The sequence below is a fragment of the Amphiura filiformis genome, unplaced genomic scaffold, assembly GCF_039555335.1.
Source record: "Amphiura filiformis unplaced genomic scaffold, Afil_fr2py scaffold_28, whole genome shotgun sequence".
NCBI lineage: Eukaryota > Metazoa > Echinodermata > Ophiuroidea > Amphilepidida > Amphiuridae > Amphiura > Amphiura filiformis.
The window spans coordinates 1,320,695-1,337,667 of NW_027305492.1; the positions used below are offsets into that span (position 1 = coordinate 1,320,695).

The 16,973-nt window shown below is 35.0% G+C and overlaps 2 protein-coding genes across 2 annotated transcripts in view; one reads left to right on the plus strand and one right to left on the minus strand.

Moving 5' to 3' along the window:
* The window catches only part of LOC140143803 (poly(A)-specific ribonuclease PNLDC1-like), a 173,262-nt gene that overhangs the window by 49,744 nt on the left and 106,545 nt on the right, over positions 1-16,973 (minus strand). The window lies entirely within an intron of this gene.
* LOC140143771 (uncharacterized) overlaps positions 1-16,973 on the plus strand; it is a 37,358-nt gene that overhangs the window by 15,907 nt on the left and 4,478 nt on the right. Inside the window, exon 3 of the mRNA XM_072165584.1 lies at positions 9,548-10,341. Coding sequence (XP_072021685.1) covers positions 9,548-10,341 — 794 coding nt within the window. The remainder of the gene's footprint in view (positions 1-9,547; positions 10,342-16,973) is intronic.

A 16,973-nucleotide genomic window follows, 5' to 3' on the forward strand; every position in this document is an offset into this window, starting at 1 on the left:
AATGGTCCACAAAATGGCTTCAATTAGGTCTTCATTTTGCAAAAGTTTCTCACTTCTCAGGGGGGAACATCCCCTCATACACCCCCTGTGTGGTGCAACTTTATGGGTACATATGAAGCAATAATTAATCAAATAAAAATCAAAACCTATCCACGAATGGCTTCAACTGGGCCGTTTTTTCGCAAATTTTAGGCTTTCTCATACTAAATTTTATACAATTATAGTGACAAAATGGTCCACCAAATGGCTTCAATTGGGTCTTCATTTTCCACAAGTTTCTAACATTTTTGTGTTTGCTGGGACTGTACTAAAACTTACATAACATAACCAACTTTAACATAGCATTTCCATAACAAATAGATGTGTATTTCTTTTCCACATATGAGGGGTGGTCAGTAACAGTAAGTAATGAAAGTTGACTTGTGACCCCATAGGGAGTATTTTCATGGCATTTCTCTATGATCACATAAACACTGTAGGCCTACCTTTGTCTTTCAAACAACACATACATGTAACAATTATATCACACACTTGATCATGTAACAGCATTAGCATAAAATCAATGTTAGACCAGTCACTGGCTGAAAATGAGTTGTTTTTGTGAAGAAGCTGAAATGAGGTTTTGTTGTACATTTCAAATTTCTCGAGAATTGAAGTATGGAGAGTGCTGCCTTTTGGAAAAGTAGTAGAACACAAACCTCCAGTTCATAAAACAGGGTTGTTTGATGTGATCATTTATTAATTTTTCTAAAAATTTTTTTTTTATAATATATTTAATTCTAGGCCTGAATAATACCAAAAGCTATCACAATAATAAACAGTATGTACGGTATATGTGACCCCTCGGCACAACTGAGCCCGGATGTCGCCAGTGCCACTATTGAGATATGCTCCATCGATCTTAACAATAAACAATAGGAAACAAAGGATTTATTGACTGTTTTATTGATTTTCACTAGTTAAATGTCAAGTACTATAGACATGATATACATCATTTTAAAGCTAATTTCAAGCAGAATATTTTGGTTGAATATCTCAAATATGATGATTGGCGACTTCAGGGCTCAGTTGTGCCCGGGGGTCACATATACACATATATTTTGTAGCATTTTTTAACATAGATTATCGTTTCTATATCAAATTATTTATCTTTTTCTGCTTTTTGTGGTAATTTTAATTCTATAAACTGTACATTTGTGTGCAAATTGAGGGCACTATTTACATTATTTTAAATTTAAATTGTCCAAATAATATGAGTTATACCTTACATTTCATGATAATTTTTGTTGTTGAAAATTCCCTCATCATTTGTTAGTCTGTTTGCTGATGTTCTAATACCATTTTACAAGTGTCTACTCCTTGTAAATATGCAAACAAGATTTTAGATATAAATAGCGCCATCATCGTTCAACTTTTCTTAAAAATGACTCCGCTTTACATGCCATCAAACAACCGTGAAAACCATCTTTGTCGAGCTGGAAAGGTTTTAGTTTATTTATAATGTGTGGTCAAATATGTGTTATTTTTGACAAAAACAATGGTTTTCTTTCCATAAGCATTTTGATATTGCCAACAACAGCAAACATGATTTTTTTTGCCAGTTCTGTTGACTAATCCCCAAACATTAAAACATGAGTCTCTTTAAACATTTGTGAAACCGTGATTAAAATATAACTATTATTCTACTATTGTTACATTTGTACAAAAAGTAGTAGTTCTTATGAGGTTGAGATCCATACCAAATTACATGAATATTATATTTCTGTTTACATAGCATTTTGTAATATTTTAAGCCCTATTTACATGAAATTTTGCAATTTTCATATATTTCCAGCATGTTCTATCGGTCATCCCACCTACGCATGGGCAGATGGTTGTTTGATTTGCATCAGTAATCATTGTACTGAGTACGAGTCTCACATTTGACCAGTCATTATAATTTAATCTGTTTCATTTTGGAGATAATTAATGTCATTTGTAATAACTGCTTTTTCATTTTCGCCAGTTTTGCAGAATAAAGTTGCTTCCCTTTAAGTCCTAAAGTTGTTGAAGTTCAAAGTTTAATGGCAAGTCTCATATTATACCAAAGGCAAACCCGGGACCTAGTTTTTATTCCTGCCAAAACTAGCCATATGCACCATGTACTTTTGCTGTTCTCTGACGTTTGAAACACATGCCTTTTTTTGCTGTAATTTAAAAGGCCCGGCTTTTCGTGTGATTTGGCAGTGTCCCTAGTCTATTGACTTTATGCTGATACTGTTACGTAATCAAGTATATGGTATCATAATGCACATATATGGTTTGAAAGACAAAGGTACAATCTTTATGTGATCATAAAGAAATTCCATCCAAATATTCAATATATGGGGTCAAAGGTCAACTTTCATTACTTGCTGACCTCCCCTCGTAATGTTAGTTTTCAATGTCAGACAGGGCAGCATCAGATAGATCTCACATTTTAATTTTGACCCAATCAGATGAGGCTTTTTTAGGCAAAAAAAAACAATTGCTAATAATTACAGTGCCTATGCTGCCAATGCATGTCTCATGTTTTGTTACCTGGGTAACAACACAAAAATGGTGAACATGATTCAATGGGCTGTGAATTTTTTGCCCTGTTACCCTGGTAACAAAACACCTGAGATATGGCACAGATTGAGAATCTGTGAATATGGTAAACTATTCTTTGGTTTACGTTTGTGAAGATTATCATTCATCCAGGTAGTAAATAATATAATATTTTGAACTACAATCTAGGCAACTGGACTTACGTTTTTGAGTGGGAAATTTTCATGTTCTATCCTGAACGCATCGTCAGCCTGACTGATCTTCTGGCGGTAAAAGTTCATTGACCTGTGAAGCGGATGCGATGCAATTTACATCAACTGCTATACACTTTTCCAAAATGCAAAGTGCTATACATAAATTTGAGCTAAATTCCATGTCGTATTTACCTCAAAAGTTCCCCAACGCATCGCGATTTTCGAGCCAAATTCCACATCACATTTTTTTGGCATTTTGACACAAAGCATGTGGGGATATCCCTCAAGCTAGCAATGTAAAGCCCCAGGTAATTTTGGTGGTTCCCGAATCTGTCAAGCTCTTGCAAGAGCAAAATTACGTCTGTCAAATCAACGGCTATCAGCAAAAAACCTGACCTCTGACCATTGCTAGGAGATGTTTTCAAGTAGTTTCAATACCCCCTGAAGCTGTATATGCCAACTGCGCATAAAAAATTGTTTATATGTTTACTGAGCATCGGTTTCAAAATACCCACTTTCTCTCCCTGGAAAATGCCCATAGCGTTACGTCGCGATAATGAGCTCATGAATAATTAATGAGGGAAATGTCAAAGGCAATATTACACGTAAATTTTGACTTCTTGGGAAATTTGTGTGATGCGCAAATACTTATTGGCGGCAGTGATAGCCAAGATTTGATGACAATGACAGAAGTTGTAGATTCGCTACGAAAACACAAATATTGCATCGCCAAATGCTACACATTTTTTTTGGCATAGCAAAATAACTGCGATGCAAAATTTGGAAACTGCTATACAAACATGTACGTGTTTTGCATAGCACAAACAGCTATGCAAAAAAATTGACTGAATTCGAACTCTGGAAGCGGATGTTGTTGTATCACAGGTCACCTTCTAGTTCAACCTGGGAGGTATCTTCCTGATCACTGAACTGTAGGCCCTGGCCAAGTTGTGACGTAGGCCACCTCCCCTATTCAGGATAGAACGTGAACATTTCCCACTCAAAAACGTAAGTCCAGTTGCCTAGATTGTAGTTCAAAATATTATATTATTCTTTGGTTTAAATGTTTTTCCAAGCAGAATAATTTGAGACCACTTGGAACAAAATCGGAGCATTTTTGGTGGACAATGGTGGGTACCAAATTTTGACCTTCACATTCATGCCTAAAACTATACTTTTTCTAAATCCCAATAATGAAAGGATATAATTAGATGGTTTTTATCCATATCTGCCAAATTTTGAAATTTGATTTAGCGGCCATTTTTGTCTTGTGCAAATTAGCATTTTTTCCATAGATTCCTTCTTTATGTTGTTCAGGAGCAAGCAAAAACATTGGTGTTCCAATTTTGTCTAGGTGCACCCATTATTTTACTTCAATTGACTGGAGAGATCACAAAGAGAATATTCATACCACAATATCAGTTTCAGCTAAATAATGCTCTAAGCATTTGCAGAGCTTATTACAACATGAAGTTTGGTTTATTTTGCTTCAATTGGTTTCACACACACTTTACGTAGTAATCATATGGCAAAATGACCTGTTTTTGCACACAAAAGTAGGACTAGCTCTATGCTAGCATAGCGACCCGCTATGCTCATTGTTGCAAGCCCAGAATATGAGAGTCGTGACAGCAACAGCAAGCAGTGCCAAGCACACACCCAGCCTATATCAGAGGGTACAATCCACCGCACAGAGCTTGTCTTACACAGAAAGATTTTTTCTTGTTTCGGTCCAGTGAAAGAGTATATTCAATATGTGACATGATCAAGGAGAATAAGTCACATGTCGGTAATATTCAATTAAAAGTTTTTACATAATTTTTTGGCAGTTTACGAATGCTACATTTTGGTGCAAACCCCATTAAAATCGGACATCTGGTTACCAAGTAAGGAGCAATTTAATGGCTGATCAATATAAAACAAAAGAATTTTTAAGCACCGTTTTTGCCAATATCTCAAAAACAATATTATTAGTGACATCCGACTCATTCCCCTTGATTATGTCACGTATGTCCAAGTGTCTACCAGAAGTCAGTTTGACCAAAATTCCTTCCCACAATACAATACGCATATTGAATAACAAAGGAGATGGATTAGCCGCAGCTGTATCTATCGTTATGCAATATGCCCATTACCTTGTTTTGTAGGAAAGAATTTCGGTCAAACTGACATCTAGTATAGACACCCAGGATCCATGTATTGTAAAGATCTTTTCTTGCAAATATAAGAAAACCCGTACTGTTGGAGAGATCAGCCTATTGGCAAGATCTTTTCTACAGTCTATGATAAAAAAAAAACACAACTGTTAATGTTGGAGATAGTGTGCAAAATTATTCAACCTTTTCTAAATAAAAGAAAACCATTATTGTTGGAGATAGTGTGAGAAAATTTAAATTATTCAATATTTTGCAAATAAAAAAAACTATTATTGTTGGAGATGGTGTGATCAATTATTTGTAAATACAAGAAAACCATTAATATTGTTGAAGATGCTGTGAGAAGTTATTAACTTTTTTGTAAATAAAACAAAACCATTATTGAGCCTTATTATTTATGAAATCAATTAATTGACTATTGTTCTTAGTATGTATTGATATTCACCAATATAGATTTAGCATTCTCATTAATTGTTAGTTCAATAATATTAATAACAAGCATCATTGAAGCCGGGGGGGGGGGGGCCCTTCCATTTGAAACGGATATAGGTGTAGGGCTGGCACTTTCGCACTAAGGGGCATTCGGTGAGAGCAAAATGTAAAAAATATGGGGTCATTGGGTGAGAACATGACATTTTTTTTAAATGGAATCTTTGGGTGAGAACCAAAACAGCGCCACAGAAACCTCGAAAATCGAATTTCTAGTTCTAAATGGCTTCAAATTTCTTTGTTTTTTCAAAATAAGTAACAAAATCAGTGATAAATGAAAGTTGCTGTTCAAATTGAACTTGTAAGGGTCTTTGGGTGACAGATCAAATGGAAAAATAGGGGTCTTCAGGTGACAGAGCATGTGTTCGTAAAAAAATATGGGGTCTTTGGGTGAAAAAAATGCTGAAAAAGAGGGTATTAACAGCTCTACATACGCATCACCTCCAAAGTTGGATTGCCCCCGGCATTGAAGCAGCATCGACAGTCTATCCAAAGATCAAACAAATTTGGTTTTGGTGCCTAATACTAATAGTGCATAATATGTTACTCTCCACCTTACCAGTGTTATGAAACAAGAAATATCACTGAATGATTGCAAAGTAAAAGAGGAGTATTCAACTGGAAAGATATATACAGGGTGTCCCAAAAAGCGGGCCTCAACAAATGTAATGCTATGAAAATGTAATGCTAATTAAAACATGTTTTAAACAGTCATTCAATGTTTTCATTTGCAATACCACATGCTTTTAATAGCTATTGTATGCAACAAACTGAAGTTCATTTGATGAAAAACAGTTTTAAAGATATAATTTTGAATGTAAACATGGTTGTGCATAAGGAGACAAAAATGATCCACTGAGTGATGCCTTGTACGTGTGTAATCAACCAGTTATTGTTAAAACTGTTTTATCAAAATGTGAGCTCTGGGTTTTTTGGGCAGATAAGAGACTAAGTTGTGGCTTTCAAATAATAAAAAACTAAATGATTGTTAAAAACAATTTTTTAAATATCACATTTGTTGGGGCCATGCTTTTGATGGGACACCACTATTTTGCAATTAAAATAAACCTGTCAAACAATTAAATTATATGTGTCATGTTGTCATATGTTATTGTGTGTGTCTTTCACTATATGGCAATGTTTCAACATGTTCTCATCTACACCCCTGAAATATAAAGTGTAAAGAAAGAGAAAAGTTAATTAGAGGTTAATGACTGCGGATCATTTACTTTGAGGCTGTTGTGAAATATCTAAAAATTGTGCTTTCGTACCAAGGTATATACCAAGAGGTGCAGCCCTGAGGGATATTCCAAGGTTAAGATATTCCAAGGTTTAGATATTTCACAATACCCATTTAGATGTTTAGATATTTCATAATACCCAATAAATGAATAAATAAATTTAAAAAAGTGATGCAAAGTCATTATAACCTCATTCATAACCATCACTTTTTAATTCCATCTGTGTCACATTTTCTTCTCTTAAATTTGAAAACAAAATACAATTTTAACATTATCTTTCATTTTTATTTCCCTGGAAAAAATCGAATAGCTGATTAAGGGAATACCGCTAGCGACCAATCATGCGATATTGAACATGGATAGTTTGAATATATCAGTTGACTACCAAAATGGATGAATGAATGTCCCTTTAATGTCAACATCCATAGCTCATGTGACTCTACACATTTTGGATGTGTCACATCACAATAGTTCAAATAAGAACACTTTGCAAATGTCAGTTGACCCCCCCATATATAATCTGAATGTCCCCACCCATAGCTCATGAGACTCTAGACATTATGGGATGTGTCGCATCATCATAGTCAAAATAAGAACATTTTACAAATGTTAGTTGACTTATATGACCCCATAGAATCTGTGCATGTTCCTTTCATGTACATGTGACTCCAAACATGCATGTTTGTATATTTTAATACAATTATATATATCACATCATATCAAGTCAAAATATGGACAATCTAAAACAAACAAACAAACAAAATAATGTGAATGCAAGGAGTTTAATACAAAAACTATAGATTCATCAAAGAATCCATTTGGATACACAGAAGATAATGACCTAATTTGTCATGAAAAGAGATGAGGGGACCCACTTCCAAAGTCATGTATAATGATCCTTTCCTTACTGACACACCCTGTACATTCAGTCCTGATCCATCCAACAAGAAGGAACAACAAGCGTCATTCTGATGATAACTATCGACCGTGATAGGCGAAACTGTCAAGTAAAAGTTTTGGTTTTGTTAATGGGAATTCCCAGGCCTGAATAGCATGAATATTGATGTGTATGTATCCTATACTGCATATGTACCCGGGGGATCATTCATGTATAAAAGTTTTGTTAATGGGAATTCCCAGGCCTGAATAGCATGAATATTGGTGTGTATGTATACTATACTGCATATGTACCCGGGGGATCATTCATGTATAAAAGTTTTGTTAATGGGAATTCCCAGGCCTGAATAGCATGAATATTGGTGTGTATGTATACTATACTGCATATGTACCGGGGATCATTCATGTATAAAAGTTTTGTTAATGGGAATTCCCAGGCCTGAATAGCATGAATATTGGTGTGTATGTATACTATACTGCATATGTACCCGGGGGGATCACTCATGTATAAAAGTTGTAAGCATCCGCGTGAATTGACTTTCAAAAATGACCCTAAGCTGGGATGTCGAAAATTTGCCAAAACAATAGATATTATAAAAACACCCTAAGTGAGGAATTGGTTAGAAATTTGCCCCTAAACAAGGATAGACATTGCTTGTGTCGGTACAGTGATATCGGTAAGTTTAAAATTGGCACTGTTGAAGTCGGCTCCGATTTTTTTTTAAAATCTGGTTGGTAAAATTGCTCAGAAACCACTCTTTTGTGCCGAATAATTTGTTAAATATGTCACCACTAATGTCCGTTAATTGGGTAATTTTAAAAATTTTACCCTAAGCGAGGATCATCCTTAAAAAAAACACCCCTTCTTTTACTAAAATGAGTGTTTTGAGACCCTATTCGCGGATCCTCGTTTTGCTTTTCAAAACCACCCTAAATCTGTGTTTTCTTTCACGTGGATGCTTACAACTTTCATATATGAGTGGCCCCCTTGGGATATGTACACTGGACATATACTTGAACTTATGACATATCGAATGTAGGGGTGGGTGTACATACACTGATATGCATATTGTGATCGCTGGGTTTTTTCAGACAAGGGTAATTCGAATATATCACACCATTTATTGAGCAATAATTAAAAATGATACCACAACACTGTACAATAGCAATTAACATGCATGGTTAAAACACAATGCACCACTATAAATTGTAGACTGAATGAGTCAATCTAGTACAATTACATGTCATATATCACACACTAGTTATCCAGATTTTATACGCAGAGGTAAGAAGTATCTATTTATTAATATTATTTATACATATTCCTGCTCTCACAGCCACAAATCTTGCATTTGAGTGCATGTATATGAACACATATTGAAGAAAAATCTATATAATAATTGTTAGCTAGCTAAGCATGCAGTTGTACATACACTGATACCCGCACTGATATATTCAACATTAATATGATCGCAGGGTTTTTCCAGTACAAAGGGTCTTTTCCAATGCACTACTATTAATAACATTGTGGACTGATGGAGTCAATGTGTGGTAGAAATACAGATTATACTGTACACTATTGCCCCACACATTTAAGGAGGTACTACACCCCTGGCAAATTTTGTGCCTATTTTTGCATTTTTCTCAAAAAGCGCATTGGTAACAAGTAAGATATGTATCTTATAGGGGCAAGGACTGCAACTACTGCACAGAAAAATCAGCAACTCAAGGCAAGTAGTTATTGATTTATTGATCAAATATTAGTTTTCCTTCATTTTTGACTGTAACTCCACAACTGTTGTCTGTGTTGAAATAGAATTTCCAGTGCAGTAGTTGTAGTCCTTGCCCCTATAATATACATATTTTATTTGTCACCAATGCGCTATATTTTTGGAGAAAAATGCAAAAATAGGCACAAAATTGAGCAGGGGTGTAGTAGCCCCTTAAATCCTGGCTACGCTACTGATTGTATGAATCATTTGTCTTTTTATTCATCTCACAGATATATCAAAATGGGTGCTTCAGTTGATAAACTGGATGCTAGTAATATTGACTTCCATGAATGCATAGGAGAAGGTGGATTTGGGTCTGTCAGCCGAGTCTCATTTAAAAAGCCCTACAAAGGATACAAAGAAGCTGCAAGCAAAACAGTACTTTATAAATTAGCAAAGAAAGAAGCTGAAGTCATGAGCAAACTACATCATCCACATATAGTTAACTTGCTTGGAATTTGTGAAATCCCAAGTGTTAAACTTATTCTAATGGAATATGCACCTAATGGTTCACTGCATGATTACCTCAAAGATCCATCAAAGCCTCTTCCATATCAGCTGCAGAAAAAGTGGGCAAAAGAATCGGCACTTGCAATCACATATCTCCATGGACAGAACTTCCTGCACAGGGACATCAAGCCTCAAAACTGCCTTCTCTTTCAAGACAACCTCTTGAAATTGTGTGATTTTGGTCTTGCGCGTGAGATAGAAGAGTCCCAGACAACATCCAGCCAGAAGGGAACCTATCGCTACATGGCACCAGAAATTCATGTGGGAAATGAACGTGGAAGGGCTATATACTCCAAGCCAGCTGATATATGGGCATATGGGATGTTGCTACTAGCCATCTGCACAAGGAAACCACCATTTGAAGACTTGGAATGGCACCGGGTGGTCTTTGAAGTTGGCAATGGAGCCAAGCCATCCTTACCCAAAAGCTGTCCCAAAGATCTGTCAGATATCATGCAGCAATGCTGGAATAATGATCCTAAACAACAGCCTACAAGTGCATTAATCGCATTGGGTATGTAGAGTTATTACTGGAAAATTAAACCAACTGAACAAATTTATTGTGATAAAGTTCAAGAAAGAAAATTTGAGGCTGTGATTTTAACTATTTTTTTAGTAATAATTGTTGATTTATAATTAATATACCCCCCTAGTAACAAAGAAGTTGAAAAAACACTTTATTGTAAAAATAAAGTAAAAGACAAAAACTATAAACAAAACAAAGAAAAACCAAGGAGAAAAACTGATATAAACAATTATTCATGCATGATTGCATGTAAAGAAAAAAGCAACACATTTTAGTGTAAATTGCTTTTTTTTTAACATGATAAATAAATATAAGAAATATTAAATATTATGCCCAAAGAGAGCCGTCCTATGCCACTTAAAATATCTAAAATGCAGTAGCATCAAGGGGGCTCAGTCCTGGACCACAACCGGGGCTTCACTCCTTGGGCGCCCTTGGACACCTCTGCTGTACCGCTCACTTCACACAAATTACTTTAGACACTCTGCATTAGACTAATCATTTTTATTACTTATCAACTCGCCTAAATTTGAAGGCAAATGCAATTCTATTGGCCATTCTGGAGGAGCTTGAGGGAGTCCCCCATAGGATTTGATTGTTTTTGCAAAAATGTGAGCTAAAATGCCAAACAAATTACTAGTTTTTCCCTTTTTTTACAGCGATTGACAATCGGGTTATTTCATAATAAAACACTTCTATTGCATAATAGTCACTTATATCACACGGTAGACTCTAAAATCGCACCGGCTAAATTTGCACTCTACAGAGCCTGAAGAAAAGATCCTGCGAACCACAAATTGGCACACATAATATGGGCGTTGCCATGGTGTGCTAATGGGTGCTGGGGTGCTAATGAACGCGTCGCCAGCACAAGCGTCTAACGCGATCAATAACGCGTATAGGGCGCATTGTGATGTGCCCTGAGTAATTTGATTTAATTAAATTATTTAACTTTGTTTACAAGCTGAAAGTATTTCATGAGATGGGAAACCCCCTTGTACTTTGGAATTCCCCCAAATTATTGTAAACAAAGTCAGATCTATGTTTGGAACTTGGAAATTCCCAGTTCAGTATATTGCACCATAGTCAGGAAAAAACCCAGGAAGTGATGTAATGTGAAAGGTGAATGTGTATAATTAATCTTGGGAAATCCCAAGATTGCAGCAATGTTGTGAAAATGTGATTGAAGTAATGGTTTATTAATAAACTACGCAAAAAAAGTTTCTTTATGGTTAGGAAATTTACCCACTATTAAAATCTAGCGACCAATTTTGTACGTTTGCTAATTAATCGCATGCGGGTGATTGTCCTGCGTATTTTGACACCTCAATCACTACCCTACGACACTCCTGAGAAAAGATATGAATGTTTAAGTAACACGAGGTTGAAAAATGAAAATTGCAAAGAAGCCTATTCAATGGTTTTAGAGCTGATTTACAGATCCAAGACGGTTTCATTATTCCCGTATTTTCAATTTTAATTTAAAGCATTTTAATTGATGCATGTTGGATATTCCTTTGCTTATTGTGCAGATGAATGATCAAAGGCTAAGGTGAGTGGGTACTAAGACATTTACGTTTTGAGAGATGGATTTGGAAAAGGGATTCAAAACAGGTCATGATTACAGCTGCATTCCTGGAAGCAGAAGGAATTGAGATACTTGAGTGGCCTTCCAGAAGTCCTGATCTGAACTCCTTGGAGAACCTTTGGGATCAGCACAAGAGACGAGTCAACAAGAAGATAAAGGCAGATACAACTCTGGTGGGATTAAATCGCATCGTTATCAACGAGTGGAGCGGGTTGAGCAAGGTAACATTCGACGCCTCATTAGGAGCATGAGACGCCGCGTGGCTGCTGTAAGGGAAGCCAATGGTGGACACACAAAGTATTGAAAGACTGGTAAAGAAAGAGATTAATCTCAAGTAAAGTTGGAAGCGGCAGTATGATGCCTGAAATGTGCTCAGCAATTAAACAAAAAAAATGTTATCTGCATGTTTGTTGTTTTTTGTTTTCTTTTATGCTGAAAACTTGAATAGGCCTTTTTGCAATTTTCATTTTTCGACCTCGTGTTACTTAAACTTTCATATCTTTTCTCACGAGTGACGTAGAGTAGTGATTGAGGTGTTAAAATCATGGGACAATCACCCGCATGCGATTATTTAGCAAGCGTACAAAATTAGACGCTAGATTTTAATAGTGGGTAAATTTCCTAACCATAAAGAAACTTTTTTTGCGTAGTGTAGATGATGGGTTTTTTGCATGAGTACTGATATAAAAAGCTGAAGGCTTTTGTTGGGACTTTACAGAATGCCGTGGGAGATTGAGAAACTCCACATGTGTGTGATGGTCTTCGTGCTTCAAAAAAGAAGTACATTTTAACCAGTTTATATAGCCAATAATTGAGCTAATTTTAATACAGCAACGAAGAAGACAGCGAGCACACAAAAGTGCTCTTCCTCATCAAAGGATTAAAAGTTCTTCTGTCAAATTGCTGGAGTTTGCTGGGTTTGTGAAGGCCACGCATCTGTCAAAAACCAGTGGAGCTGTGTTAAAGAAACCTGTTCCCTGGAAAAAGAGTGATTGGTGAAAGAAACACCATTTTTGGAGAAAGCAGCGCAAGGAGATACATTCGTGGAGAAAGCAGCGCACGGAGATATATTTGTGGAGATAGCAGCGCAAAGGAGATTGGAGGAAGCATCATCATTTTCAGTATGAGGATTTTATACATGAGGATTTATAAATGCAAGTGTACTATGGACTTCTCTGATTTTCGCAGGACAAGTGAATAAGGATATATTACATCAGTCGTCCAGAACACTGCAAGAACTCTAGAATCACCAACAAGAAGACCGCTGGTTAAGTACCGATATAATAAAACTGATTGTGTGATTTTATTGTAATTGTTGTTATATGTACCAAGCATACTTTGTTTTCAATTAAAGACTTAGATTATGTTAGCTTAATCAAACAGTGTATTTGTGTTGTGCATTCGTGTGAGTTCGGGTAAAAGGTGATTTTGGCCTTGAGTCAAGTGGGACTCGTAACAGCATGCAGTGCGCCTACGCGGCCGGTAGTTCCAGGATACGCGATTACAGGGTCAATGGCCGCTTCCACGCAGTAACATACTTCTGAACTGAGTGTCAGGGCCCTGCTTATATGTTGCTTTTCCAAATATGACATCTGACAGATACAAATTTTTGGGTTTTCATATTAATTTGTGAATTTCTGTGAATGTTTCATTCATTCATTCATTCATTCATTCATTTATTATTTTTCACTCATCAAATTACAAAAAGCTAGAATACATACAAAATCATAATATAAGTGAGAGTGAAGGAATCACAGGAAAGGCCAAGGAGAGGCCTGAAAATCTGTGATCCCTTGATTGGTTAATTCATCATTTGACATGGCAGCAGACTGTCACTTCAATGAAGTAACAGTAAGCTGTCATATCTTGATATGAATTAACCTAAATACATGAAAAAATAACAGTTAACAATAGTAAATAAGAAAATAAGAAAATGCACAACACAAATAAGTAATATACAATATAAATATCCAATGTGGTCATATAAACCAGATACAATAAGAGTTAATAGTAACTTTGCATAAGATGTTTTTTAAATACATGGCGGAATTGATTAATCGATGATGAACTTTTAATGCTGTTATCAACATTATTCCATAACTTAGTAGCTGCATATTTGATGGATTTTTCACAGAAAGCTCTTTTGATAAAAGGAAGCCTCAGACGATCTTTATTTCTGGTGTTTAAGTCATGGATTTTAGACTGTTTTACAAACAAATCATCAAAAACACTTGGTAAAAATCCATTTTCATGCTTGTACATAAATAAACCAAGTTCAAATGTATACATATCCCTGACACTTAAAGTATTATACCTAATCAGTAAGGGATTAGTGCTACTTCTATAATCACTTGCACTTATAATACTGAAGTGCCCTCTTTTGAATTTTAAAAAGATCATTTATGTATGATGAACATGCACATCCCCAAGCTAAAATACCATAGTTGATATACGGTAATATCAACGAACAATACAATGTATGTAACGCCTCATGTGGGAGGAAGTTTTTTAATTTATTAATGATACCTACATTTCTTGAACATGTTTTTACAATATTATCAATATGTTCTCTCCAAGTGATATTCTGGTCGATTTGTAGACCTAGAAACTTAGTGCTTGGCACTCTTTCAAGCGGTGTTCTTGCTGTAGAGTGCCTGTCAGAATCAAGAAAGAGTAACAAGTTGTACTCGGGTTTTGTGTTCTTCTTGGTACCGAGTAACATATAATTAGTTTTTTAGCATTGACAGATAATTTATTTACCTGGAACCATCTATTCACATTAATAAGCTCTTTGTTGAAAACCTCCTCAACAACATTAAACTGATTGTGAGAGTAAAATAAATTGGTGTCATCAGCAAATGAAATCACATCAAGTGAATCAGTAATTAAGTGAATATCGTTAACGTAAATGATGAAAAGCAGTGGACCCAGTATTGAACCCTGTGGCACACCGCAAGTAAGATTTTGCTGTTGAGATGAAACACCATTATAATAAACATATTGTTTTCTATTACTCAAATAATCCTCAAACCATTTGTGTGTAATACCTCTAAAACCATAGTTGTATGGTCTATAGTATCAAATGCTTTTGATAAATCTAAAAAGACACCTGCTGTAAAATAGTCATTGTCAACAGCTTCAGTAATTTTGTTAACCAAGTCAATCACTGCCATATATGTGCTGTGGTTTTTCCTAAAACCATACTGACGTTTGTATAAAATGCGATGATGATCTAAGTATGACATGCACCTGTTAAAGACAAGTCGTTCCAGAATCTTTGAGAAAATTGGTAAAACAGATACTGGTCGATAATTCAAAAACAAGTCATTATCATCCTTCTTATATAGTGGAATTACCTTCGCTACTTTAAAACTGTCAGGTATTTTACCAGTACAAATAGACTCGTTAAAAATTATCTGAAGTGGTTTTACTATCACTGGAGCAACTTTTTTTATTATAAATGAACCAAGTCCATCATGCCCTGGACTTTTGTTAGAGTCCAATCCATTGATAATTCTTAGGATTTCATGCTCAGTGATAGGTGTAAAAAACATACTGTTGTCATGACTGATTTTACTCATTGACAGATAATGCGAGTAATCAATACCTGGAATACATTCAATTGAAGAAGCCAATTTTGGACCTATGTTAACAAAGTAATCATTAAAGCCATTTGCAATGTCATTTGGATCTGTGTATACTTTATTATTATCACGAAATTTGGTGGTGAAGTTTGAACTTTTATTTTTATTCAGAATATTTTTAAGTATTTTCCAGGTGTTCCTCATATTGTTTCTGTATTTATTTAGTTTATTTGTGAAGTAACTTTTTTTGGCTTTCCTGAGGAGTGAATTTAATTTATTTCTGTAAATTTTATACCGATCTTGCTTGGCAGTCGTCACGATGTTTCAGAAACGATTTATACAATTTATTTTTATGGTTAATTGATTTTAAGAGTCCTTTTGTTATCCATGGAGAATGTGGTTCTTGATTTTTTTTACGATTAATTTTTTTATTTGGTATGCATTCATCATACAAGTCATTGAATTTAGATATGAAATTAGTATACATTGCATCCACCTCGTCAGTTAGTACGACATTCCAATTAACTAATGAAAGTCTTTTTAATAACAAATTTATATTATCATCCGTAACTTGTCTTTTATATACAGTTTGAGTTTTATTAGGCGTAGCATTATTTCCATTTATTATTATATTAGTATTAGTAAAAATGGGGAAATGATCACTGATATCAACTACAAAGATTCCAGATTGGTGATTGGCCCAACAATTATTCGTAATAATATTGTCAATAATAGTTGCAGATGTTCTCGTAATACTGAGTCGGTTTATCTATTGTTGGGTAAAAACCATAAGAATAGATCATACTCAAGTAATCACTAATATGTTTATTGCTCTTTTCTTTAAGCAAATCAATATTGTAATCACCCAAGAGATAGCTGATTTTGTTCTCAGCTGAGCTGAGTTTGTTTAGAACATAATCAAAATCAGAGTTAAAAAGCTCAATACTATTTCCTGATGTTGGTGGTCTATAGATAACTCCCACAATGATGTTCTTACTCTTTTCATCCTCGATTTCAACGAAAAATGATTCAAATGATGATGAATGAATTTCATTTAAATCAGATCTGATCTTATATTTGATATCATTACTCACATACATACCTACACCACCCTTGCATACCTTCTCTGTTTTTATAAACAAATTCATAACCAGGAAGCTTATAGTATTCAGGTGGGGTACATTTAAAGTATGTTTCAGTCACAGCAATTATTGAAAAACGATGTTTGCATACTTGCAGGAGAGATTTCAATTCATCAAAATTTTTGTTCATACTATTGATGTTCAACTGGAACATTGATATACCATTGTTAATCAAGTTGTTATTTACATTTGTGTTAAAGCTGTCAGATGTAAAGTACTTACAAACATAATCTATATCACAACTAGCCGCATTAAAATCATCATCTTGTCCAAGTGGATTAAAGCAGAGGTGATCAAAGTTATTAG